The sequence below is a fragment of the Sprattus sprattus genome, assembly GCF_963457725.1.
Source record: "Sprattus sprattus genome assembly, chromosome: 10".
In the NCBI taxonomy this organism is placed as follows: Eukaryota; Metazoa; Chordata; class Actinopteri; order Clupeiformes; family Clupeidae; genus Sprattus; species Sprattus sprattus.
The window spans coordinates 21,965,548-21,993,500 of record NC_137908.1 but is presented as its reverse complement, the minus strand read 5'-3'; the positions used below and the strand labels follow the sequence as shown (position 1 = coordinate 21,993,500).

General features: G+C 39.3%; 2 protein-coding genes across 3 annotated transcripts; both read right to left on the bottom strand.

Moving 5' to 3' along the window:
• Positions 1–1,980: 1,980 nt before the first annotated feature.
• Positions 1,981–16,686, bottom strand: appl1 (adaptor protein, phosphotyrosine interaction, PH domain and leucine zipper containing 1). 2 transcript variants are annotated; one of them, XM_080846609.1, is made up of 22 exons: positions 16,587–16,686; positions 14,752–14,850; positions 13,813–13,872; positions 13,534–13,605; positions 13,352–13,439; positions 13,218–13,259; positions 13,054–13,112; positions 12,641–12,787; positions 10,237–10,319; positions 9,941–10,099; positions 8,819–9,007; positions 8,561–8,603; positions 8,348–8,404; positions 8,096–8,187; positions 7,548–7,727; positions 7,379–7,428; positions 6,605–6,779; positions 6,321–6,357; positions 5,486–5,629; positions 3,919–3,969; positions 3,398–3,487; positions 1,981–2,501 (listed from the first exon to the last, which is right to left on the bottom strand). In XM_080846609.1, exons 1-22 carry the CDS (start codon positions 16,638–16,640, stop codon positions 2,349–2,351), a joined length of 2,124 nt encoding a protein of 707 aa, XP_080702735.1. In that variant the 5' UTR covers positions 16,641–16,686; the 3' UTR covers positions 1,981–2,348. The 2 variants fall into 2 exon arrangements, with proteins under 2 accessions (XP_080702735.1, XP_080702736.1); XM_080846610.1 differs by having other exon boundaries at positions 1,981–2,498.
• A 2,617-nt stretch (positions 16,687–19,303) lies between these two features.
• Positions 19,304–26,729, bottom strand: asb14a (ankyrin repeat and SOCS box containing 14a). Its single transcript, XM_080846187.1, has 10 exons — positions 26,669–26,729; positions 26,024–26,204; positions 24,481–24,533; positions 24,257–24,385; positions 23,967–24,125; positions 23,037–23,282; positions 22,697–22,868; positions 21,726–22,269; positions 21,461–21,614; positions 19,304–21,269 (listed from the first exon to the last, which is right to left on the bottom strand). Exons 2-10 carry the CDS (start codon positions 26,137–26,139, stop codon positions 21,079–21,081), a joined length of 1,764 nt encoding a protein of 587 aa, XP_080702313.1. The 5' UTR covers positions 26,140–26,204; positions 26,669–26,729; the 3' UTR covers positions 19,304–21,078.
• Between the last annotated feature and the right edge of the window lie 1,224 nt (positions 26,730–27,953).

Genomic DNA, 27,953 nt, shown 5'->3' with positions numbered 1-27,953 from the left:
AACATTGTTAGAAGAGAAAAAAAACATTAGAACATTTATTGTTAGACAAAATGAAGCCTTCAGTAAGAACATTACACTCCTTTACAAAATTAGTTTTAAATTAACAACACACTTGCCTATGAACTCCAAAGTGCACCTCCAAAGACCAGCTAATCCTGGTTGCAGTCAAGTCTATAGCCGTTTTTGTTTCATCTCCAAATTATTCAGGTTATAGTACATATGTATTCACTTTCCTTGGTCTACAGAAAACAAGATTTCCTTCTGAGGTGCAAACAATTTAATACACTTCAGATGTCAGTTTAAAAATAGTTCTAGCACAAAGAAAGGATAACATTTCAACCATGTATTGTCCCAGATCCAAACCATAATTAATCTGAAACCCCTTATCTTAAAATGCAAATCCAATATGTACAATGGTCAAAGTTATTTTGTGCTTTAAGAGACTGGATAACATAGGCCTGTTCATATTAAAGGTATAGATTACATATGCATTCATTTCCATCACACTGAAACTAATCAGATTATGGCAAAAAAAAAAAACTGGGAGACTATAATTGAGGTGCATACAGGTCTGGGGGCTGAGCAGGTAAAAAAAAAGAATGGCCAGACTGATGTAACATGCACATTTAATTTAAAATGGACCCCATATCTTTATTTGCTACTTTAAAATGGTACTGATATGTCAGTTTAATCACATGCTTCTTGAAGGGCTGCCGCACTGTTGCTGCATATCTCTGGTTGATGAGATATTCAGAATTGGGCAGTTCGATTATGGCAAAAATCATGATTATTCATTCAGTGTTTCCCAGATTTCTAGGATTTCTTTCAGCAGCGGTGTGGTTGTACATGCGGACATGAGCCCGCTCAGACGCTAGACCCTACTTTATTATTAATAGTATTATCATAAATGCATATTATGTTTATATTATTATATTCTGATGATAAATTAAAAGATATTTTGTCGTCTTTACTTAGAAATAGTAAATAGACTAATACGTACAGACAACTGTTATCTAAAATCACCTTAGGTTGATTTGTTTACTGAGACTTTTTTTCATATTCAGTTGCAAAAATAAGTAGTGTAGGCCTACAATGACTTAGGCCTACACTGATTAATGGTGCACTGCCACTTGTATAGGTTATAGGTTACGGGATGTGACGTGAACGTGATGCTGGAAAGTCCCCTCGCTTTTGCGTTTACCCGGAGCGAGTTGTTTAAGTATTTATTTAAGGACTGATACTGCCTTACATAATTTCTGATTGGCGTTAGTTATTTGCCCCACAGATTAGACCTGTAGCATTAACTTTAATATCTTCACTTTACAGTGGCACTACTTATTCAGTGGCGCTACTTATTCAGTGGCGGAGAGTGAGGTTGGGCTGTTAAGGAAATGACTGCTGGATTATAAATAAATAAATCTGCATTTTGTGCATTGCCACACACAAACAACTCTTTGTTGAGATAACTTGAGATGAAAGCTTGGAACTTGAAACCCAACCAGAAACACACAAGTGTTATATTGGGCATATGCCTAAGGCAGAGTCAAATGCACCAATTCCACCGAAGTGGTCAATCATTCAGTAACTTCATTAAATCATTATTCGTAGTTTGCCATTTTGAGTGTTGATTTGAACTAAGCAAAAATTGCACTCTATTAAGATTTTATGTAAAGCATAAAAATATTCTTCCCTAATCTCTATATTTCACTGCACAAGCACAATCCTCCTAAATCATTTTTTTCATCCCAAATGAAAGCTGATCGAAGGCCATAACGCAGCATTTCTGCCACATGTTAAGGGCAGTCTCTTCGGCAGACATCTTAAAAGCATTTTTTACCCTTGATTTCAAGTACAACTAAAACAAAACAAAAACCCATGACTAATGGAACACAAAGCCCTTGAAATGAAATCACAAGGGCATGAAAGGCTGTTAGAGTAACAGGAAGCAACTCCAAAATAAAGATATTATTACAAGTCCTTTACAAAAAAATTGTCTGTTACTGACACGTGCAAATTCTCCTAAATAAGATAAAAATATTGTCTCTTCTATTTAGTATGCGGTTGTATGAAGTATTGCAGTGATATATACAAAATGTTCAAGCATTATATCTTATGAATACAAGAGACGGCATCAAATACAGGATTTATGTACACAACAGAAACAATAATCTGGCTGATCTACGGTTTGTTCTTCCCTCATCTGTTGGAGACCCTGCTTGTTACAATGTTTGGTAGTCATTTTGTCTCCCAAAAACCTTATTCCTTTCAGAGGCCCTTGGCTGAAAGGCTTCGGTATGGCAGTGGCCAAGTGGACAGTTTTTGTGAAGGAAGATGTAGACACTTCATGGTCAGGCCTCCGATTCGCCTTTTTTCTTGCCTTCCTCGCCAGCATCACTGTCCTCTGATGGGCTGTTGCTAAGCACCAGGAATTGTCCATCTGCTGTAGGTGGGTTGGGCCGGCTAGAGGCGGCTATCAAGCGACTCTGTTCTTCGAGGTCCTGCTGGGCAGAGTCATTTAGTTAATCCAACATGAGTGAGTTTTATAGGAGTAGGATCCTAAATAATCATCCAACATGGCTTGGCTTTTTAAGGCATTTCTAAAGATTTAATCATATTTAATCACTCCAATGAATATTTATGGATGCATTTTGCATTTATTGATCCATTTGTTAATTTATATTCGCAAAATATTTCATCATCACACACCTTTATCATGCAGAGCTTATAACTGTATGAAAATATGTAAGAACTACTGGCAACTGCAATAAACATGCAGCACCACAACCAATGCGACCGCATTGAAATGGACCAATAAACATGCAGCACCACAACCAATGTGAACGCATGGAAAAGGACCAATAAACATACAGCAACACAGCCAATGTGAACGCATGGAAAAGGACCAATAAACATGCAGCACCACAACCAATGTGACAGCATGGAAAAGGACCAATAAACATGCAGCACCACAACCAATGTGACAGTATGGAAAAGGACCAAGCACTCCCATGCTTACAATTGTGGAGCACATTTTGGTGGCTCAGGATAGCCCTTCAATTCCTATACTTGACACGAGAGAACAAGCCTAAAACCTGTATATTTCAATAAATCGACTAATTTTTCATCAGGTGTGACGTACAGCCCAAGTGAACCCAACAAAGGAGGAGTCATGGAAACATTGAGCAGTACAATATTCATATCACTCACTTTGCAATAATGTTTATGATACCTTTATGGTAATGTTTGTGATATCTTGGTGATACCTTTATGGTAATGCTTGTGATACCTTTCTGGTAATGCTGTGCTTAATGTCAACTACCTCTGATATTTCATATCTTAGGCTCAGTGAATTTTGCTTTTCTGAGGGTTGTTCCATAACTACAAGTTCCATACATACCTTTTCAATCTGTTTCTGTTTGCTCAGTTCCTCCAGCTGCTTCTCTTTGGCCTTCTCCAGCTCCTTCTGCTTCTCTGTGGCTCTTCGATCCTTTGCCGAGAGAAAGAGAGAGAGAAATCCGTTACTTGCAAAAAGCCTAAGCATCGACAATAATTCTCGGCTTGGTGGTCTGTAGAATACAACTTTTAGTTCTTGGTACTGGAGTTGATTAGTACTGGAGTTGATTAGTTGATTAATACAAGAGGTAATTACTAGAGTTGATAAGTACTGGAGTTTATTAGTACTGGAGTTGATTTAATACTGGAGTTTATTAGTACTGGAGTTGATTAGTACTGGAGTTTATTAGTACTGGAGTTGATTTAATACTGAAGTTTTAATAGCACTGGAGTTGATTAGTACTGGAGTTTATTAGTACTGGAGTTGATTTAATACTGAAGTTTTAATAGTACTGGAGTTGATCAGTACTTGATTTGAAAGGCCAACATTTGCCAGGCCATCACATTTGGAACTAGACAACTTACCATTTCTGAATGGAAAGCAATTTGTTTTGCCAAGCCCACACTATCACAGATCTGAGGAACAGAAAATATAGAACAAATAAATACCAGGCAACCACATATACATTGTATACATTCCAAATAAAGCAAGTGGGGACACTACTTAACATGGGACCCTAGTTTGGCGGTAGAAACTCTGAGAAAATGGCCTTGTTGGCGGGTTGTCTCAAACTTGTCTTGAATAGGCCTGGCGACATACGCTCTACATTTTCATGTGCCAATCACAAACCATCTCTGCCCAAGTCTGATTTATCTATCTGGCAAAAATATCACATTCCCTTTATTGGTAACACATACATACAGACATACTTTCTATAGGTGTTTTGAATAGGATGAATATCATTTCCAGATACCTTGAGCAGGAATTAGGAAACAAGAAGCGGAAATTGCCTTGCTCACAAATGAAGTGGCTGGTGGCTATGGTCTCATTGGCAGCTGAAATTATTTATTATCTAAGTATATTAATTAACTGAGTTGTTAATGTTATGCTGTCAACGTGCACAGAGGTGGGTTAAATCTGCCTGTCAGAGATTTAAAACAAAGATGTGGGATACATTTTCAAACATTTCAAACAAAAAGATAAAAGTAGCAAATGACAGTGCATGTCAAAGTAGCAGATGTCAGTACATATTGCTCAAAACAATGTACATGAAGCTGCATAATGCTCTGCATGTTGTATGAAATTACCAAATTAATTTGCCCGTTTATGCAATGCTTTGTTCTTTGCGTGTTAGAACCTATGTTGCCCTTCAATTAAATCAAGGTCCTGGGAAATGCTATTGTCATCTTCGATCATAACTGGTAACCCTTGAGATATTTTCTTCAAATTCTCATGAATGTAATCTGCAGTCTTTCTTGGGCCCACATCTAACAAATCAATTACAGCAGAGCTGTCGCACCTCATTTAAGGCAGGTTTGGAGAGACAGCAATAGCGCAATAGAGGCAGTGACATTCCTTTATGGCCTGAAATAAAGAGGCTTGCGAGCTTCCATAGTTCCATAGTTAAAGGGTCTGCTTGTGACATAGCAGAGGACACACTCGATCAACCCCTAATGCTCCAGCCTTCTCAAGGGGGACCTGAGGAAAGCCATTCTGCGCCCCAAGTGCCAACATGAAATCTCCGGCTACAAGTCATCATATATGGCTTTTTAACATGGTTGAGTCAATTAAGGACCTTAGTACAATAGACAGGTAGTCACAGAACCTGAAGGGCTGTTGTGCAGGATTGATCAACAACTTCTGGAGTCCTTTTTGTTAAAGGGGTTCACACCAGTTACTTTAACTGATAGGAAGGGTTCACATACTGTTTCACATAGAGGTCTAATTTAATGTTTAATTTCATTTGGTCAATAAATGCATAAATAAGTATATCATTTTTGTCAATACATTATTTGTGTCTTCTATTTATACATTTTTATAACTTTTCATGGTTCACAAACTTTCCAGCACCACTGTATAAGTCTTGCAATGTACATCTGGAGACAACCATGTATAACCTTATTGTAAATGTGAAACCGGTGAACCCCTTACCTTCTCCCCATCATTGTTAGACTCAAAGATGTAGCAGACAGTGACTGGTCGTCCATCATTCCCTCCAGCTGTCTGAAGCACAAAGCCAAATAGGCGCTTGTTCTCTTGATGCGAGGCACACAGCACCACACTTGATAAGGGGAACTTGGAGAAAGAGGTAAACAAATTAGAGAAATGTCTACTGACAAAATGAAAGTAGCAGATGGGCTAACAGAAACCTAGCCAATTATGCTTTGAAATCATTTACCTGAAAAAAATGAAACATTGAAACATTTACCTATCAAATAAAATCTGGTGAAATGGGGAAAAAACTTTTTCAGAGAAAGAAATCACAGCTTTTTAAGTCAGATATTATGCAGTGCATAATGTAAATAGTGCATGTCTGCTGGGCAAAAAGGCAAACCAAAGCCCTCGTATGGCTAAAAAGACACGCAGGGAGGTATAGCGGACAGGTTTAACACCACTGCAATGTCAGCCTTATCTCCAATAACATTTAAGGATATAATATAGCTTCATATAAATATAGTTTTTGATAAGACTGAAATTTATAAATATATATATTTTTGCAGATGTAACTTTGATTTTAAAATATAGTTAATATAAGCAGAATTTTCTAGAAAAACAAAGGAATCTGAAAGCATATGTCCAATAATTTGCACAGATGTGACGTGACAGACACTGCCTGAGTATAACTGAGGCACCTGAAGATATGCATGGCTGAAGTTCATATTTCCATGGTCCAGAAAATAAGCACACACACTCAACAGTTGAGTTCACATAAAATTACAGGTTACCCAGTCTATGGCATACACATATACATATATTGATGACCTACCCGCAGTCTCGTTACTTGTGTCTGCGGATCAATTAACCTGAAAGAAGAAGAGCCCAATAGTACAATATATAAGTATAAGTATTGGCAATTAATTTAAACATCCCGAAGATGTTTTTTGTATTCTTTTTTTTTTGTAATATTATTCTTTTTTTATTTAAATTACTTTCTGTTTCCCCCCTTTATCAAGAGAAACAGCTGTGAAAAGTAAATCCGAGGTGAAGCTCCCCTGCTGTTTATTGGCTATCAAAAGACCGCTATTAATCAGGCCATCAGGGGCTTCCTACTTGAGACACTCGCAAGTGACCAGGAGGTGTGACTCAGTCATCCGGAAGATGTTGTGTATGGCCCTCGCTGCCAGGATCTGCCTCATGGTCTCGTAGATGACATCTGTGTTCTCCATGGCCTTCACCTCCATAGAGCCCAGGAAGCGCACAATAAAGAGCTGGTGCAGTATGGAATCTAGGCGAAGACACACATTTTAAATGCTTATAGACTTTTATGTCCATTTGAATGATGAATTTATTGAAGTCTAAGATGTGATGGGTCTTCCATTTAAACAGCACACAAGAGGGAGTATAATTGTCCCGTACTCCAGTTTAATCACACTTGTTATTTAGTAACAGGCCAGATTACAATACCTAGATACTCTACACTCTACAGCACAATCTCCAGTCATATGAGATATTTAGACAGGATTGCATTTCTCAAAAATGGTAATTTGTAATTAGAGACTACAGATTTTGATTGGTAATTGATTTGGTTCTAGCAACAAACAAGTACCATCTGGATTCTAGAAAAAACAAAAACACTCCAATTCCAACAAAACCAAGTTTGTCTTGCTGAACTGGTGCCATGCAACAAAACAGACCGCAGATAAGCTCTGTAAAGCAGAGTCATGCAATTAGTAAAAGGTCTTCATGCCAACACTCAACAATAACAAATAAATGTGTAAACAAAAGAGAAATCCTTACTACTTGGGTATAACTGTTGAAATGTCAAATACAGTATATGTTCTTAATAGGTGTACAATCTGAGTTCCATGAACATAGGCACCCTACCTTCTCCATCCTCTGATTGTAAATTCCCTGACTCTCCAAATGGGTTGGTCCTTCTTTCAGAGATGGGAAATCACATTAAGACAAGCCTTGAATGCAAGCGAGATCTGAAGGTGAACTCAAAGCATTCATATTCACAGTTAACACTGAAAAATGATAAAGTGTGACAAACCTGCCCTGTGCAAGACTTTTAGCCTGGCTAGAATACTCCTCACTAACTGGTGAAATAATGTCAAACTGGATGGGTGTGTCAGGGGCCACCAATGAATCAAGTGAGAGTGAGGCGAGAGCAGGCGACTCAGAACCCACTGAACTCTGGCTGCTGGCACGTCCTGCTTTAGGCCTTCCTTGCCTAAAATTTAAGTTCAATAAAACCATTAGTTAGTTTCCCAACCGATTAAAAAAAAATTGTCCTTGAATCAGACCTGAAAGACAGCAGCAAAAGTCAGGTCTTATATGCTCTCCAATCTCAACAATACAAGCAGGATTAAAGATCTAGTCTAACCTTGGCATTCCTGCTACTGTTTCAGAATATCGTCCTTTTCAAAGTCGTATTTCATTATTTAAATATCTCATTCCATTTCCATTTACTGGAGTGAAAGGGTAATGTCTTAGGGCACTCTTAACAGAATTATTTTATGACAGACTGATCTAGAAAGTCACACTGAAATGAAAACCCTTGTTTGTGTATCTGCCTATCTCTGCGTATCACCAACATACATGCTTGTCCGCAGACTCTCATGCCTCTGTTGGAAAGAGGGAGATGGTGTCACAGCCTCCAGAGCTGATTGGTTGACTCGAGCAGCAATTTCCTGCAAAAGAAGAGAATAACATTACAGCATGATGACCAGGCACTAGCCTACGTTCTCTGGCTTAGTTCTAATGACTAGAATTTCAATGCCCTGATCCACTGACAAAGCAGTAAAACAATCATTATATCATAATAAGAAAGCAGCGAAGAATTGAACTCACCTCAGGATTTTCACTCAAATATATCCTCTTAGAAATGTTGTTTATGGTTGCAATCCACTACAGGGACATATGAATGATTTTTTTGTATTTACTTAATATGGTTATATAATAATGCATATGTATTATATACATCTAATTACTGCACAACTTTCAACTGGAGTATGTGCTGTGCTTAAAGGTTTCTGTATGGCAAGTGATTGTTTGTGTTGCTACCTCTTCACAGTCCTTCCTGCTCTCTGCTTGTAAAATGGCCACTCTAAAATGTAAAGGGGTGCAATTCATTATTATGCTTCAACGCAGATGTTGTCATGAGTAAATTAATTCAACATTGAACATTGACATTGAACAGGTTCTAGTGGACATTTTGTGTTTGAAAGAAAAAATATATTATTTTGCAGTAAAGCAAGTAGACATTGCCTACTTGTATGCTTTATATGCTTTACAGGAATACAAAAGAAGTCCGAGCCTCACTTCTTGCCATCAAAAGCGGTGATCTGAAAGCAGAAACGTCTGTCCTCACAATCCACAGCCATCACTGAGCAGTTATCCAGGTCCATGACCAGACCCCCAGCAACATCACCACGAGACTGGCTCATCAAGTTCCCTCCCTGGGAGAAAAAGTACTGCCGATCCCAGGTCGAGGACACAAGGCCTGTTTTACTGAAACATAAACATCATAGCAAGGAACAGTAGCGGTTATCACATTACACATGCAATGTACATCAAGCAAATTAAAGCTGCTTTAAAGACGCTAAATTGTGTTCATATCATTCAAGCCATCAATAACAACTGGGGGATTCTCTAGGCCTCTGTCATCATGAACTACATATATTATCTTAGTGTATTTGTATTGCCCAATACAGAACAGGAATCATTTTTTTTGCCGAAATGTGCGCTTGTGCCCAGTGTATTGAAAAGAGAGAATGGGTGAAAGTTTGCAAGAACTATTAACATTGCCTATAAGGGCACCTTTTAAGATGTTCTTGCAGCTTTAAGGGAATTTAAGATTATGAAAAGTACTGCAGTATGTTCAAGCAATATAGCACGACTGGGAGTGGGGTAGGTAAGGGATAATCCCATGGGTGGTGTTCGGCCGTAGCCACCGAGGCCTCGGGCCGAGTGGCGTAGGCAACAACACCCGTGGGATTATCCCTTACCTACCCCACTCCTACTAGTGCTATATTGCTTTTATAAAACAATTCTACCGTCAACAAATTAACATTTCAACACAAAAAAAAAAATTGTTTATTTCGCCATTGTTTCTCCGCAACAAAAAATAGTTCCATTGTCAACGTCTTGGTTTGGAATTTTAAGAATTTTGAATTAACGGTTATCATCAATGCGAATATTTCATCGCGGAGTGATTTATTATTAGCTGTGAAAAGTCCCAAACTGTTGGTATGTTGACGGATAATCCAACTCATGGAACGTCTCTCGTCCAATCAGAAACAGCTAAATAACGCAATAGAACCCAATTGTTTAATACATTTAATTACTGCTTAGAATTTATATGGTAAAAGAAACAGATCATAATTGTGTGTGGTAAATATTGTGAAATGCATGATTACAACTTCCATGCAGTAGGGTTCATACTTGCGCATGTTGAGGTAGCCAGCTTTCCGGGTAAGGGTGCGGTCAATAGGGATCTTGTTGGGATCTGGGTCAGGCATGTATAGCAGGTCACTGGCCTCCTCTAGGTCCTGAATGGTCTGCTGCATAACATCCACTTCTCCATCCATCTCTCTGCGCACACTAGAAACAGGTGAACATACATTTTAAAACATGATCATGTCAAGATATAAGCCATGTTAACCATAAAGATGTCACCTGTTAATCAGTGACACAACAGCTTAATTAAACACGCAATCCTTAAACATGAGCTCACTTACTTTTGTACACTAGTGCCAATATTGGTCAGGAAGTCTTCCCACTGTTGTGTGAGATTCTCAGAGCCCAGCTTGAAGAAACTGATCTAACCAGAAAGAAATGAAACACATAGAGTAGAACGTTTTAAAAGTGTATGCATTTCAAGGCTACATGCACAGAGGTATGAAATGAGTCTAGTTTACTATGGATACTTGGACCACATACTCAGTCATGATAAAAGCAAAATCAGATCAAACTTTCTTTGTACGGCGCATTTCATACAGGGAGGTAACACAACGCGCCTCACAGAAGGAAAAAAGGAGGGGGGGGGGGGTTACAAACACTTGTAAAGAGAGATTTTCCGGAGATAAATAAACAGATAAATATTACAGCGAGTGATAGGCGAGATTAAAGTGTCTTAAGTGCACGTTTAAAGGTTTCCACCGTCTCAGCCATTCTTAGGTATTCTGGCAGAGTATTCCAAAGGCTGGGGGCATAAAAGCTGAAACTAAAAGCTGTTTCTCTATGTCTCTTTGTCCTGGCTTTTGGAACTGTTAAAAGTTCAGTGCCAGAAGACTTCAGGGATGTACTGGGTGTGTACCTTGAGAGCATGTCTTATGTATTCAGGTGCATGACTATTGAGTGATTTATAGACTAGATAATCTTGAAATCTATTCTGAAACTAACAGGTAACGACTGGTGTAATGTGCGCCCTCCGTCTTGTTTTAGTGAGGACTCGTGCTGGGTATTCTGTATTGTTTGTAATTGACTAATGGCTTTTTTTGGTAGACCAGACAAAAGCGAGTTACAGTAGTCTAGCCTGCTCATGATAAAAGCGTGCATCAGTCTTTCAGTGTGAGCCTGAGAGAGAAACGGTTGCACCTTAGCAATGTTTCTTAAGTGATAAAAAGAAAGTTTTAATTATATTTTTGATATGAGTTTCAAAATTGAGATCTGAGTCAAATAGCTATGTCACCTAGGTTTCTGGCCGGGTGCTAGGTGTTCAGTGCTGGTGTTTTAAAATGTGCAGATAGGATAACAAACACACTATGGGCCTGATTTACTAATATGCGAGCGCTGCTTAATCTGCGTTCGCAAATTAACGCACTGTGTTTTTGCGCATTTTCCGTGGTATTTATCAAGCCAGATCTGCGCTGGGCAAACTGTGCTTACTCCACCCTTTAAAGACCCTGATTTACTAACATTGATTTGCAAACGCATCTTAATCTGCGCCTTTGCCAGGCGCACATTAACACATGGTGTTTCCCCTCATTTTCCGTGATATTTATCAAGCCAGATACGCGCTGGGCAATCATTATTTAGCGCACCGTTAAAAGACTGGAGAACTTGCCAGCAAGTTACTGCCACCATGGAAATTCGAGGAAGAAAAAACTAAGGTTCAGCGAATAGATAACGAGATAGATATATTGGTTCACGTTCGCTCAATCACTGAACCTGATTCAATTGGTTATATTGTTGTTTTGCCCGCCATCACCTACAGCGAGATGTTTAAAAGAACACGATTATGAATAATATGCTATTGGTGGCATTAATGCATAAACTGTCTATTTTAACAATATAGATGTGTACATGGCGAGATTAATACGTTCTACAAGGGACATGGGTTCACTACAATATATCCCCACTGAAACAAATACATTTACCAAGTAGCCAAAATCACCGTTGCTCAATCATGGATAGATGGCACTATTCCGGAAGATAAAACTGTCATGGACAGACCACTACCACGTAAGTAATGGTCATGTTGGCATCACATATGACCTGGACATTCATTGAATATGTGTGCTTTCTGTTTTGGTAAACGTGTTCGTGGATTGAAGGTGGGACTGTTTGCATGTGGGTGCGATCAATTTCTCCAATTACGTTCGGAAGTTTAATTTCATATATATGAATATGAATTATACGAGTTGAAAAAAATATTTCTGTTCGCTGTCTCTGTCTCTGTCGTCGCCTTGCTGCTGCCATATCAACGTTTTCAGACTCAGTGGAAATGCGCTTCCTGGTTAAGACGTGCTTTTATGAGGCGGAGAATTAGCCTGCAAATCAGAGATGTGCGCTCACCAGGCAGTTAAGTAAATACGACGCAATACATCATTAGGCGCACTCCTCCCATTAAATAGCGCGTTACCACCCACGTTTCGGAACCATCTGACCTGTTTGCAGGTACACACCCTCAAAGCGTTAATATGCGACTCTACTCAAATGCGCCCCCTTAGTAAATACCGTTTTATGTTTACGACCGCTATTTTACGCCAGAAATGGGCGCAATCCTGTTAGTAAATCAGGCCCTATAGCTCCAGAGTGTGGTCTAAAGCACATACACACTATAGGTCCAGAGTGTGGACTAAAGCACATAAATACAGAGAGTGGACAGAATTGTGTGAACAGTGTTGAGTCAGTCCTTACCTGCGCCTGCATGTATCCCAGCAGTGGCTCCAACAGGGCTATCTTCTTTTTGTACTGCAGGGTATTTAGTGCAGTGAAGTAGTGCATCATGGTCTGGTGTTGCTTCTTCTTGGAGGTATACACATCCTCCATAACCTCAATCTTCACCTGCCCACACAGTACATGACATTAACTCCTTTTTCAAAACAGGATCAGACCAGTCATGACTAGATTCTTTTCTCTCTCTTTTGTGACAAGAACATATTAAGTTTTCTGAAAGTTCACATGCAAGATATAATTCATTTATGTCTCAAAACGGCTATCCTGACCAATGTGAAGACAAAAGTAGGATGCCCACCGCCTCTGTGATGGGCTGCCGTTACAGTACTACAATACCAATCCAAATCTCAGTTTTTTCAGACACTCAGACTGACCTTCTCATTGTCCCTTTTTTTGGACAGGCGGCTATATCTGTTGATAGCCACATCATGATCTACATGGGAAACAAATGACAGCATGAAAGCACAAATGAAAGCACAATTTACAAAAGTCTAATTTTATTTCTCCATTAAGTGTAGATGCAGTATCGAATTCATACCGTTGCTGGCAATCTGAAACACCTCCTTCAGCGTAAGGATTTCTGTGAGATGTCCAGAAAGGCCAAATAACTATACTTTGCTAAACAACATACATAACATACCTTTTCTAGACATCCCCAAAACTGATATCTACCTTTGAGGTCACGTTCTTTGAACTGCGTGATTGGGAACATCATGGCGTCTGCCAGCTGGGTAGAGAGGACTGCATGACACGAGCTGAGCTGCAAGACAAAGCGCAGGAAGAACATATCATGAGGTCACCTTGTGCTGAAAATTGAACCAGCCCTAAAAAAACCTTTGCAGTGGATGACTCACCTCATCAATGACTTTGGAAAACTGCTGCAGAGTGGAGTTCATGACCTCATCATCACCCGCTAGTGGGAATCTCTATAGAAACAGTTACCACAGTATGAGAAGAACATTTCAGGACCCATGGAGGATGAGCCATAACAAATCCCATGCATATGTAGCCTATGAGGCAAATGAATAGCAACAAAAGCATTGAATGCAAGTTACCTTGACTGAGGTTCGTATTGTTTTAAAATTGGCTAATAAAAAGCATAATGCATAGTGTTTATGGTGGTCAGACAGTACCTGTTTCTCATAGTCCTTCAACAGCTTTGAGGTGAGGTGAGTGGCAGCACTGAGTTCATTCTAGTGGGAATGCAGAGAGAAACAGAGAAAAAAGAAGATTGCATCATAACTGGGCATTTTGCTAGCCTTATCAAGAATGCGCATTCCAGGGAATTGAAGATGACATTAGTTTTCCCTTCATGTTTAGTTCTCACCTGTAGCCAATGTATTAATTGAGTTCCTGTTTAAGCCCTGGACTTTTCCTTTGTCTTTGTGTGTAATTGTTTGTGACTAGCAAGACGCTACGTCCTGTGTACTTTGAGTCTTGTGTTCTTGCTTTGTTTGCCCAGCGTTGCCGTTTGTTTATTCAAAGTAAAACCCGCCTTGAGCATTTGTATCCAAAACCTTGTTTCAAGTCTCCGTACGTGTCACATAGCAACAAGTCTGTTAAGTCTAGTAAGAGGTGATGCTGCTGTGTCATCAGTAATTGCTGTTCATAAAAGTGATGTGTGAGTAAACAAGTATGTCATTTCTCATGTATGTCTGTCCTTGATTCCTCCATCCTCCTTGCATCCCTTCCTTGTTTCCTTCATGTTTTTTCCCAGAGGGAGGGGCTAGTACACAAGAAAAGGAAGGGAGAAAAGAAGGAATGGAGGATTGACTAATAAGATATTGATATTATGTTAACCTTAAAGGTCTAGTCCTCAACTCTGCCGACAGGTTGTGAATATATGAGCTCAACAGGCCATCAAACTACACCACTCCCTTCTGAACTCCTGAAGCAATGTTTTGATTGACTGAAATAGTGTATTGCTCGGTCCAGGCCAGAGCGCCAGGACTGTGCACGAACACCTGAGTTTTTTTAAGGTTTAATTTTGGGCTTTTATGCCTTTCCCACTTTTTCAAGAAAATCGCATGACCGTCTGTTGGTCCTACTGTGAACAGTGGTCCGAAACTGACCTGTGCATCATAGATTCTCTGCATGGCCTGAAAGAGTTGATGGGAATAGCTGGATATGGCTGCTGCATCTTCCTCAAACACACCAAGCAGGGAGCGTGTCTATGGGAGAATAAGAGAGACGGATAGAGAGACAGCTGTAAAAATGAAACTCAGGAGGTCACATCAAGTCAAAGGTTGAACACTACAGCCAGAGACTAATTTGATTTGTATTTCTAAATGTCTCTGGACTTAAAAATAACAACACAGATACACGATACACTAACAGTTATAAACAGAAAATGTTACCATGTTGAGTTATACATATTCTCTGTTTCAACCCCTTTTATGTATTTGTTTAGGACTACATGTTCAGGCACTCTAACTTGTCATACAATGCATTGAAAATACACCTCAATGTATCAACATGAACAAAAGGCAAAGCAACCATTGGGAAATAAAATCCTTCAGAGATATGGCAGTACTGTGTTTATAGAAGCACCTCAATATTGAAACAGAATTAGCTATAAAGGCCAGATGGGCAATGACACAACATCCTTACACCCTAGGAACAATAACAACCAACACTAACAGTACTCAATAAATAGAGTATTATCGTCCTTGAGAGAAGGATGAGGAAATAACAAAACAAAATGTGGGTGTATTTGCTAAGTAACGGAGAGTAGGAGATCTAACCTATAGTTACCTCCCAAGTCATAGAACAGAGACTAACTAATCTTCCCTCTCTTTTTCATCTTTTTTATTTACTGATGGTTATGCTATAGTCTAATAGGAAAACTTAACCCATGGCCTTTCTTTCTCAGAGCCCTCCTTCTAGTGTATTCTCTAGTGCAATGAATGGTTAGGCCAATTGTGAGCAACACACTAAAATTAGGCTCACACGTTAGTGGCACTGGATCCTGTGGGTGGGGCAAATTCACATCAGCAGCTCGCACTAAAGAATGATTATCAAATCCTCTGCCCTGTTCATGCACTTGCAATGAGGTGTGGAAAATGCATGACAACTGGTCCCTCCCTTAACTGAACTGTGTCTATCTTCCTCCACACTACCACACCCACTTCTTAATGTCATAATCTATTCGTGTTATTTATGTACTCACATTTATAACCAATAGTTAGCATGAAGAACTGACCATTTAAAAAAAAATACATTGAAAACCAAGTTGAGGTGAACAACAGTTTGAAGAGCTACGTATCGTTCTAGCCTATCTGGCAACGTAGTGGCAATTTTTATGTCCACACTTTCTTCAAACTGTGGAAACCCACCCAAGATCTTAATTGAACTATGGGGTTTACATCTTTGTGCATGTATGTATTGGTGACAGTAAAATGGGTTATTTCCAAGTGAACAACCAAGGTTGTAGCCTACAATAAGGTTACTGCTCCTATTGCATATTTTCTTTTTCGTGGGCGTTTGAGACATTACATTTTTTCTTCATTTTTGAAGAACATTTGAAAGGATCAACTCTTAGTGAAGATACTTTGCTACCACCACGGACCTATGGTCGTTGTTATAGGGGGATGTATGCAATACGCTTACGAAGGAGGAAAGAAAAAGTGATTCAACGTTAAGGTTAGCACCTATTTTATTTTATTGCACAAACAATGCATGCAAGTATGTCATTGACATACGTCTTAAACAACACCCAAGGGCCTTCATCATATAGCCTTCAACATAACTAAGATGAAGACATTGCATCGCACCAGCTTCATAGTATTGCTCTGTCAGAAAACATTTGTTCACTTCAATGGCACAAAGACTGTAAACAGGAGCTAGCCAGCTGACGTTTCCTAGCTAACATTAGCTGCGATGCAAAAGCCTTTTGCAAGACATTTACCTGCGGACTGTCATCCAGGGTTTCCTCTATCGGTAGTTTTTCTATCCCAGGCATACTGATGGTTTAGCTGATCTATAAAGAAAAGAGTATATTCTCAAGAGAATTCACTGGAAAACGCACGCAATTCAGTGACAGTGTATTCCCGATAAAAATCAACACCTATCCCGTATCCTCCTACAAATGCGGATATTCCGCCTTTCGGAAGGATGTGATTGGAGGATGTCGGCAGAGAGAGGACATTTGTCAGCCTATGTTCAACGATAGGGTAAACGCACAATAGGAACCAGAGGCCATGGTGGCTCAGCAAGGCTGTTCACAACTGCTCTGCAATTACTTTGGAATATCCGGTAGAGCCAATATGGTGCCACAAGACGTCAGTTGCACTCATAGATAGTTTATTTCAACAAACCGTGGAGATTACACTAGAAGTATCTCTCATACTAACGTTATTTGCTTCCTCTGTCCTCGTTTCGCCTGTTTGTGCCCCGGAAATCGTTCGAAATGTGACGTCATCAAGGATGTCTAATATCTCTGCCAGAGGAGACGAGGAACCACTTCCAAATGATGATACTGATCTCACTTTCATTTTGAGGCCATTTCTATATCACCTTAGGGCTTCTGATTTATATTGAAGAACGTAATTAATATGATTGATATTAATATCCCTATGTTAGTACGACATATGATCAAAATCTGGAGAAGAAATGATATTATTTAAATTCATCGATGTTTGCATACTGGTTCATCAAACATGATCTGTTGTACTTCATTTGATAGCTATGTCAATGTTCAGAGAGTGTATGAAACTGATTGATCTTGTAAGTAAAGGATTAATATAATTTATTTCAAGTTTTTGCTTACCTTTTTTCCCATCAGAAAGTATGCCTGGTTGAAGATGTGCACCAGCAGTGGCAGTTCGTATCCATAGAACTGTACGCATTTAATGTTGAGCTATTGAGAGCAAGAAGTGTCCACTGCACGCTGTGCTTCATGACCAATATATGTTTTGTTAATACAATTGCCTTAACTGTATCCCGGCATGAACATTAGACATCGTAACACAACAGCACTAACATAAATCCATTCTGCAACACCAGAAAGTATCGTCTATATAGGCCATCACAATTTTCTAGTTTATTACCTATTTCTAAAAAAAAAATGAGTCTCTTTATTATAAGGCAGTAATGGGACAGCCAAGGACCATTCAATGTAAACCTTTGATATTGTATGTCTAGAACCACTGACCTAGACTAGAACCACTGGCCTAGCCAACATTTGACTTTTCGACGAGACTGATTCCCTTCATTGGATGTATGACCTAGGCTACAGAACCTTGTGTTAGTGGTTGTGTCTTCAATATAGAAACTATTGAGAATATGGCACCATGACAAGCAGCGCAGGTACATTTGACATATGGCATCACTACTTCGGATCAAGCTGTTTCATGTAATAGTATGGCATATACCTCAGATCAAGCTGCTTTATGTGATAGTATGGTATCACAACCTCAGATCAAGCTGTATCATATTATGGTATCACAACCTCAGATCAAGCTGTTTCATAGTATGGCATCACTATCTCAGATCAAGCTGTTTCATGTGATAATATGGTATCACAACCTCAGATCAAGCTGTATCATAGTATGGCATCACTATCTCAGATCAAGCTGTTTCATAGTATGGTATCTCTACCTCAGATCAAGCTGTTTCATGTGATAATATGGCATGATCATGTTGTTGTCTCTCACTGGGCTCCTACTGCTACGGGGAGAGTTTGGGTGGTTCAAATGTGAATAACTGCTTACCCATTCCACTGAATATGCTTTCGAGTCAGTCCCTCGATCCAGAAAATATTTTAATGGCAATTCTGAATATCAGGTCCCTATCAGGCAAAGCAATTCTCATTAACGATCTTGTATGTGAACTTAAATTAGACATTATGTTTTCAACTGAAATGGGTAGGCAGCTCTTATTGAAGCTTCCCCTCCCAATTATTACTTTTCCCAGTCCATTAAAAGTGGAAAAAAAGGAGACGGGGCAGCCACCATAACTACGGATGCCCTGATCATCTCCTTAGATGATTTTACCTTGTTTGAATATCGTGCCATAGTTCTTATTTGCCAGCGTCCACTTCAAGTCAGCTGCATTATCCAAATGCAGGTTAAAATCACCAGTGATAATAGTCTTATCATAATTTAATTGATAATGGACAGGAATTCTGAAATAGGCCACCCAAGCATGTCCTCCTTTCTTAACATGCATCAGAATACCTGTCCATTATCAATACAATTATGATAAGACTATTATCACTGGTGATTTTAACCTGCATTTGGATTATGGAGCTGACTTGAAAGGCTTATCATATATTCTTCCAGTAATCTTGCTCTTTCTCGCCACTTTTGTATTTTCTTTACAGACTTATCTAAAGTTAAAAGTACTGAATGTTTTGTTAAACATTGTTTTTGTTAACTCTGCAGCAGCTGATCATTTCGAATATGAATAGTACAACAACCCCAGAGGTGGGGCCATCATGTGATAATTATCTTATCACTTTCAACACCAAATTAAGGGCAGCTCTGGACTCTGTTGCACCTACGAAACTGAAAAAGGTTCTAGCCAAACAAAAAACTCCATGGAGTAATGAGGAAAGCAATCAACTTTCTTGCAGAAGGTCTGAGCGTGTATGGAGAAAGATACAGTTGCAAGTCCATCATAATATTTTTAAGGAACATCTTTCTGTCTTTAATAAAGTGAAAAGAAATGCTAGGAACCATCATTTCTCGAAATTGATATCTATAAATCAATAACAATTCTTGGGTGCTCTTTCTATTAATCTATAACCTTATAAATCCTGCACCCCCAAAGTAGATGACAGTCTGTTTTCCACCTCCAAATGTGAGGAATTTGCAGCACGCTAGATAAGATAATTAACATTAGGACGAGTATCACTCAGGCAATACCAAGTGTCTTGCTTGTTGACGCTCTTCCTCCATGCTTTTGCACATTAGCTGACACAGAAATGCTGAGCAAAGTAGTCACAACTGAAGTCGTCTACATGCCCTCTTGATCCTATTCCCACCACGTTTTTCAAAACTATCATTAAATCTGTGTTTTAGGACATTCTAGCGATTGTAGCTGTTCCCTGCATACAGGTATTTTCCCATCTGCACTTAAAACTGTAAATGAATTAGACTCTTCAGTCCTTAGCAATTTTAGACCAATCTCCAACCTTCCCTTTTTAAGTAAAATTCTGTCTTTTAACGGTTAAATGATTTCCTAGATGCTAATTGTACCTTTGACATTTTTAAACTTTTGTAGACTTTAGTGTTTGTTTTTGCATTAGTGTACAAATTCAATTGTTTCCTGAAAGTATGATGTGCCCAAAAAAAATGTCCACAAGTTAGCGTGTCACAGAAAGTGTTGTGTCCCCATAAGCAAAGGCAGATTGAAGTTTTGTTTAATTTTGAACCTAAGAAGAGCAAGTAGATCTTTAGTTAAGTATAACTTTTTTTTGTTAGAATTGTCTTTGTGCTCATAACTAGGCTATTTCACTCTTGTAGAGGTTGTCAAATTTGTTGGAACACCATAACTGGACTGAGAAAATGTATTTTATTTTCCACATCACCATCACAGTCATTTAAGTGATGCTTTTTTCAAAGAAAGCTTGCCTGGTTTGAGAAAGTGCTTCACAGTTTGTTGCAGTATAGCTGTAGCAAAATGTAATTTAAACAATCAACTTGCAGTATTATATCGAGCCATGATTGCATGGAACTCATTTCCAGCTCAGATTGGTAAAGTACACAATAAAGCAAGCTTTAAAAAAACAAGTACAAGCAACACCTAATAGCCCAAAGCCGTAACCACATTTTGAAAATTTCCCCCCACTTTTTTATGTATAAGATATAGATTTGTATGTATATACGTATAATGTTTATGAATTCAGTGTATATTAATTCATATAAGTATATATGAATAAGAATATGTATAGTAATATGTTGGCGAGAAAGAATATTGTTAGTTATACTTTTCTGATTTTAATATAATTGGGCTGTTTTGTGTGTAATGGTCTTATCTGTTCTGCATCTGTTAATGGGGATACTAATAAAATCCTAACAGGACAAAAAGTTTCAGTGAAATTTCACTTGCTTTGTTAACAAAGAAGAATATATTGCCTTAAGTAATGCAGCCAGCTTGGCCTGGGTCAATTCTCAATCCCATTCCCCATCACTGTTTTGTTTATTGTCTGTTTGCTTTCCAGCATCCGGTCAATTAAAAGATAGAGAAAACCCCCAAAATAATCACCATAGCAAATGTTAAGCCATTCATGTTTTTGGTAGCATTTGGGTGCTCCTGTCGAGCAGTGTGGAACCCTGACCTGATTCCTTCAACAGGCGTGCAACATCGCAGTAGTCTTGCTTGTGTTACTAATGATCCGGAAGCAGAACTGCGTATTGTACTGGTTCACAAAACATCAGACAGCCAAGTAATCAGGCTCAGGAGTTCGAGTCACATGGCTGTGTCTTGTTTCTATCCCCATAGAGATCATATTCACAGTACAGAATGTATTCTTTCAGACGATCTGGCAGAAGCAGGAAGCTCATGAAGACAGGTGCTCGGAGACGTAGCCGGCCAAGGCACTTCCTGATTCTCAGCCGGCACAGGTGTTGCAGGGACCGCACATTTTCTGGAAAATTCACTGAGAATAAACATCTTTCTGGATTCTAACACTGTTGCTATCTGACACAAGCCTTATTACTTATATACAGAAGGTTTAAGACCTCTTTATTCCATGGTAATTTCAACAACAAAACAAAAAAACATACTTTTGTCTGCAGTGCTACTCTTGGATACTCTGCAGTGCTACTCATCACTTACCTTGAATCTGACAGATTTCTGGCCATTCTTTATGATCCACCAGAACAGCCTTGAGTTTGGAGCAGAAGGTGACATGGTCAACATAATCCATCATGATCCGCACTAGATGTCCAGACAGATGCTTTACCGAGCTCAGGGTGATCACTTCACAAAACTGGTAAGAGAGAAGAATTTAAAGATGCTCTAATCAGAGCTGTATAATATGCCAATTAAACTGTCTAATAAGATAAACAACATCCAATGATCCTCCCTCTCTGACAGTTACCATGGTGTCCTTGATGACTGGGTTGCTCCAGCCCTCATAGTCAGGAGGCGTGTGTGATCCTTGGCCATATGGGCAATCAAAGCATCGCGCGACATCATAGCCATAATTTAACAGCATTCTCAGGACAACCTTGTCCTCTAGAGCATGCTGCAGTGCCGAGGGAAAATGTGAAGGATTTACAAGTGAGAAGTAGTTGACATTAGCACCATAGCGGAGCAGCATGTGGATCAAGTCGTAGTTACCCATCCGTAGTGCTAAATGCAGACACTTGACGGGGTCTTGGTTTGGCATAGCACCAGCCTCTAACAGAATCTTCACAGAGCAGAGATTCTCATTGGCCACTGCAAAATATAGGGCAGACTTGCGCCGGTCATCATAGTTACGGCGCACCCAGGGATAGAGCATAAAATTGGGGTCGTAGCCAGCAGACAACAGCATCTCCAAACATTGTGTGTGACCACCAGCAGCTGCAGAGTGCAAAGGGCTCATGCCGCTTTCATCCACTGCCTCAAACGTTGTCGCGGGGATAAGGATAGCAAGTGCCCTGTTGGAAAAAAGACATGTGGTTTTTGGAGTTTCTTGTCAGCATTCAGTTCTCATTGTGATTTTATGTCAATCATGTAATATGCAATATGAAATGAATAGAGTTTTGGTCCAGTGGATCTGACTGTGATCATTTACACCTTGCATTAACACAGGTTTTCCTCTGCTGAGGTAAGATTTGCAGTACTCTGAGTAATAGTACATGTGGTCTTGTACTGTATTTGATAACCAAAGTAGCTTATTGTGCAGGAAATGTATATATTTTAACAATACTAGGTGAAAATGAAAACCATTATCAGTGGCCCGTCCACTGAGCTCTCCGTTTTGGAGATCAATTCTAACTCAGGTATTTGTATACCTTTATGTCTTACCTTGACAAATACTAGTAGAGTGATTCATGACCATGAGTACAGAAGCATACAACTCACTCCAAATGTCCCCGATGTGCCACCCTGTGGATGGGCAGGTGCCCAGTGTGTTTGGGCACGTTAGGATCAGCCCCATATTCCAGCAACATGGAGATGACCTCTGGATTTCCAGATGCTGCTGCTTCAAATAAGATGGTGGCACTGTCGTGTGCTTGGGACTCCACATCAGCCCCTAGCAAACAAGATGATCCACTATAAAAATAGGACCACGTCAGATTTCTGAATAGTATTAATATAGAGATATATGAAGACATATGTATGTAGATGAAATATATAGTATTTTTGGAAGTACTTTGGAACTTGAGTTCTGTGTAGGTTTATCTCAGTGCAGTGAGCTTACCCTTGCAAAGCAATGTTTGGACAATGTGTGCGTGTCCGATCTGAGCTGCGAGGGCCAGTGGAGTAAGGCCATAGGCACTGTGGGGATCGGGCCAGGCACCAGCTCTCAGTAGCTGCTCCACAAAGTCTTGCTGCCCCAGCCGGGCAGCCTCATGCAAGGCAGTCCTGCGGTGAGCCCCCTCTAGGTTAACATTGGCACCCATACAGAGTAAGAGCTTCATCATGTCACGATTGTTGTTTCTTATGGCTGAGGGAACACATTATATGACCACTCAAAGGTTGAAAGAGATGTTTTTTTATGTGTTTATAGCTTTTAGCTTATAGTGTAAAACCCAGTGAACTGAAACATCAACATAGGAAGAATGTATCAAGTTATAAACAGGTTGATATTACAATTTGTGCTTATAGCAGTGTTTAGCTTGTCTGGGAATTCCCTGCCCCTTCACTGCATTTCTGAGGCAAAATCAATTTGGCCGGAAGAAGTGGGGCGGGACTTCCCAGACTAGTGTTTAGCCTCAGTATTGAGTTATTGCTTGGGCATACTGCACATGCCATTATGTACTGTATATTCACTTCAGAATATTATTGTTATGGAAAGTTTCTTAGGAAGGTATTCCTCGTAAGAGCCGATCATTTTTCCATAGATGTGTCTGAATTTTTTGAAGCATTAACACCGTTAAATAATTTTATATCTGTATATGCAACAAAAAAAATGCAATGAATGTTCAATTAATGTTTGATCAAGACCTGAGGTAAGACAATGAAAGCACAGTTAGTTGCCTTTAGGGGAAAACATAGAAAATGAATGCTGGTTATTATGAAAACATCCAAATATGTAAGGTTACTTTACGTGATGTGTGTGCCTCCCAATAACGAAAACATGCCAAAAGCTTGGGCACCTTCTAACTCACATTATGCTAGTGTTATTTACCTGTGACAAGTAGTGTGTCCTCCTCATTATCCAGAACATCTGGGCAGCTGCCCTTCTCCAGAAGAAAAGAAGCATTCTCAACCAGACCCTTCTCCACTGATAAGAAGAGGGGGGTCTTACCCTTGTATGTGCGCTTGTGTATTGCATCACTATGGGAAGCTTTAAGAAACACATTTCAGCCATTTTAGCTTCATAAACAGAGCGCTCAGTGATATCACACTGGTGTCAACTGCCTGTAGACCTGCTACAGAGACCAATCGGCCAGTCTTCATACAATGTTTGACACAAACCTGCAAATGTGATTTCTAAGAGTGTGTAGTTATTCTGACTGGCTGCCTCATGTAAGGCCACCCAACCTCTGTTGTCCTCCTCCAAGATTTTCTTGTTGGTTGTCAGCTTGCGGAGAGCCACCTCATCGCCTATTGTGGTAGGAGAGATACAGCTTTGAGCAGGAGCTGAGGAACATCATCTCCATCTCCACAGTCAAGTGTATTCTGTCAAGTGTTATTCTTACATGTTCTAATGGCAGTAAGGACTCTGTCCAGTTCAGAGGACTGTTGAACAATCCTGTGAAAAGCAACATGCGGTTAAAGAGGGTTATTGACAATGTACTGTATGTCAGTGTTGCCAGATGTTATGCGTGATGACAGGGATTGAAAGATTGTTGTTAAGACAAGCTGAAATCAAGTGACATCATCCTTCTTGAATACACAGAGCTATTGTTTCCTAAAAGTTTCCCTTTTGGAAAGAAACAAATTCAACTATCAGAACAAGCCCAAGAGTAATTGTCAAGCATTATAAATGACTTCTTGTGAAAAAAGGCAGAACATTTCTAAAGACATTTGAACATGGCTCATCATTAGGATCAACATATTCAACAATTGATATGACATCAACACAGAGATACAAATTCCATCTTATACGCCTCATTGACTCTAATTACCTCAAACAAATCTCTGCCTTACATTCCTGCTGCTTTCTCCCTGTGTTGGAGGTGTCTCACTATTGTAACTAAATTCTCATTGACACACACATGCACTGAAGAATTTGATTAGGGATATACTGTTACTCATCTATTGACTGAGTGCTGTTATTCCTGTAAAGTACACCTTGCCATTATTCTATTCTAAATAAACATAGAACAAAAAGTAAAGAAATTTGTGTTTGGTAGATTATTTCTTTGTTGTAACAATGCTTCTTGGCAATTTGTAAGGAACATGTGTTGGTGGGATATGCATCAGAGAGTATGTGGGTTGCGCCCATGAAAAATGTGCCAGAATAAACTGAAACTAAGGAAATTTGTGTTTGGTAGATTATTTCTTTGTTGTAACAATGTTTCTTGGCAATACATCTTATACCATTGCAAAGCCTGTTTTCTTCCCTTTCAAATGGTGCCACATTTGTAAGGAACATGCATTAGTGGCATTAGCTGCAGAGCTGGGTTTGTGGGTTGCGCCCATGAAAAGTTTGCAAGAATAAGCTTTTTGGCAAATGTTTCATCGGCGCAACCCACAAACTCAGCTCTGCAGCTCATCCCATAAATGCATATTCCTTGCACATGTGGTACCATCTGAAAGGGGAGTAAACAGGCTTTCCAACGGTACAAGATTTTTTTGCCAAGAAGCATTGTTAAAACAAAGAAATAATCTACCAAACACAAATTTTCTTACTTTTTGTACGTCCATTTATTTGGCACATTTTTCATGGGCGCAACCCACATACTCAGCTGTGCTGCTCATCCCACAAATGCATGTTCCTTACCAATGTGGGACCATTTAAATGGGAACTAAACAGGCTTTCCAACGGTATAAGACTTATTGCCGAGAAGCATTGTTACAACAAAGAAATAATCTACCAAACACAAATTTCCTTACTTTTTGTTTTATGTTTAGTTACCAGCAGGTTGTTTGTGTACATCTCATATGAAGTAGAAAAATGGACTTGCATTTTGTTCTTTATTTAGACATTTGGACACAAGTACGAAAGAAAAGTCAAGGGAAAAAATGAAATTCGAGAACCAAAATATTTGATGAGTATAGCTAACAGTACGTACACACCCAGAGAAGGATCCCTGTAACTCAGTTGTCTTGTGGCACTCCAGTAGGCTCTGTTCAATGGCACGCTGTGTAGCTACATCCTCATCCAGGATCAATGCTGATGATTCCAAGTCCATCTCTCTCTTTCTTGCTCAGTGTCCCTCTTGATCTCAAGGCAGGTGATCTCTGCTGTGGTATAGACCTGACAGAAATCACCAACACCCCCCATCAGCCCTCCATAAACCTTACAGTGCATCAACCTATCATCCTATGACATGGACTTATGGACTTATCCTAGGATGCTTATCTCTCTCTTTTGTCACAGTTTGGATGTTTTTATATCAAAGAAGTCAGAGCCAAGTGGCAAAAATAAACTAAATGCATGGGACAGAAGTGGAGCCCTGTTAGGGAGTGGTTGCAGAGGGCATAGTTGCCAAACTATCTGATATTACTGATCTCAAAAAATCATGTAATAACTTCACTTCTTACATTTCACATATCATTTCATTGAATGGTTTAATATAATTCGGCTGATTAGATAAATCTGAGTATCTTTTATGGAACACTTTTAGACATATGCAGGCAGCTTTTCCCTTCTTCTGTCAATCCTTCTAGGAAGAGATAACCCTTATTTAAACCCTTTATTATTGTATTATTTCACATTACCTTTTATCAACAGGCCGTGTTTCTGTTGCGTCCTTCCGTGTGGTTCTGAGTGATTGCACTTGCTGGACTCTGAGATATAAATATTGCTTTAGCTATAAATAACTAAACACGAGACAGACCAGGGCCACGTCCCTTCCCCACTGGCCTACTTGATCTTCGGTGACACTGTGTTTTTCAGTCAATCCCAGAGAGTCATTACTTGGTTTACTGAGGGAGAATGCAGGCTGTCATGCATTCTGCCCATTTATTTGGAAATAGAAGACAAGGGATCAATACCCAGTACCACCTTTTTATTCAGAAAGGCGTTTCTTACTTTTTACATTTATTTTATTATAGGTTGTTTTTGAACTATGCTCTTACTATGTACTGTGGCACTCTGAGATTCAAGTGAATGTAGAGTGTGCTATAAATTACATTTATTATTATTATTGTTATTCACTGACCTTGCAGTTGGCATAATACTCAGTAATTATTTGGGAAAGGGTTAAACTCATTTATACCTGTGAGGAAATTAATTCCAAAAAGGGAAAACTTACCTGCTATTTTGCTGACATAATGTCCAGTTTATAGTGGGGGAAAAAAATACAAGGGCTTAAAAAAAAAATTGAAACTTAGTTTGTTTCTTTGTTTGTCACATTGGTTGCATAATATTCTAAAATATCTAAATAAATAGACGATAAGGACGAATATGATAAGAATATAAATTGCATGCAGCCTGTGTCCACTAGATGGCATGATTCATAACTACTTATTTTGCACCCCCATGACACCATGAATAGCAAAACCGTCATACTTTAAAGTTTTTCTTCACACAAGTTCTTGGGAAGTGTTATGATGAGCTCTTTGTAAACGGTTAGTCAGGAGCTTTGTAAACTTACTAATGCTCTTTATAGTTTGCATTGCATCTTTCTTGTAAAGGTATTTGTTGTTGATAGTTTACTCATACGAAGCTTTACAGAATCCTGACGAAGAAACCATTTGTTAAAAATAGGTTTAAATTACACTAATAAGGTTAAGATTTCAACAAGGAGAAGGTGTTTGTCATTAGGTTGTTGTGAGCTAATTTTTACTCTGCTGTATCACCTCAGAAGTCCATTTGACCTTCCCTTCATCAATCCGCAATCATCTCCTGCTGTGCCTTCCTCGTTTTTCATATTCCCCTCTCCTGGAACTAATCAGAAGCAAATCCTCTGCCCTCCGACTCTCAGTTTAATTTGTCTTTCTGGATAGCCAGCACTGCGTTGGCCTCTACAGGCCCCTTCAAAGTCTTTACATCAGTTTTCAT

Bases quoted from the DNA above. Each gene is read 5' to 3' on its own strand.
- appl1 (XM_080846609.1), bottom strand. From the start codon at position 16,640: ATGCCTGGGATAGAAAAACTACCGATAGAGGAAACCCTGGATGACAGT. The intron at 9,008-9,940 runs GTATGAACCCTA...TTTATGTTTCAG, and splicing joins GGCTACCTCAACATGCGCAA to TAAAACAGGCCTTGTGTCCT. The intron at 6,358-6,604 runs GTAGGAAGCCCC...TTCTTCTTTCAG, and splicing joins GTCACTTGCGAGTGTCTCAA to GTTAATTGATCCGCAGACAC.
- asb14a (XM_080846187.1), bottom strand. From the start codon at position 26,139: ATGGACTTGGAATCATCAGCATTGATCCTGGATGAGGATGTAGCTACA. The intron at 24,534-26,023 runs GTGTGTACGTAC...TGCTTTTCACAG, and splicing joins TTACAGGGATCCTTCTCTGG to GATTGTTCAACAGTCCTCTG. The intron at 21,615-21,725 runs GTAACTGTCAGA...CTCTCTTACCAG, and splicing joins CAGTCATCAAGGACACCATG to TTTTGTGAAGTGATCACCCT.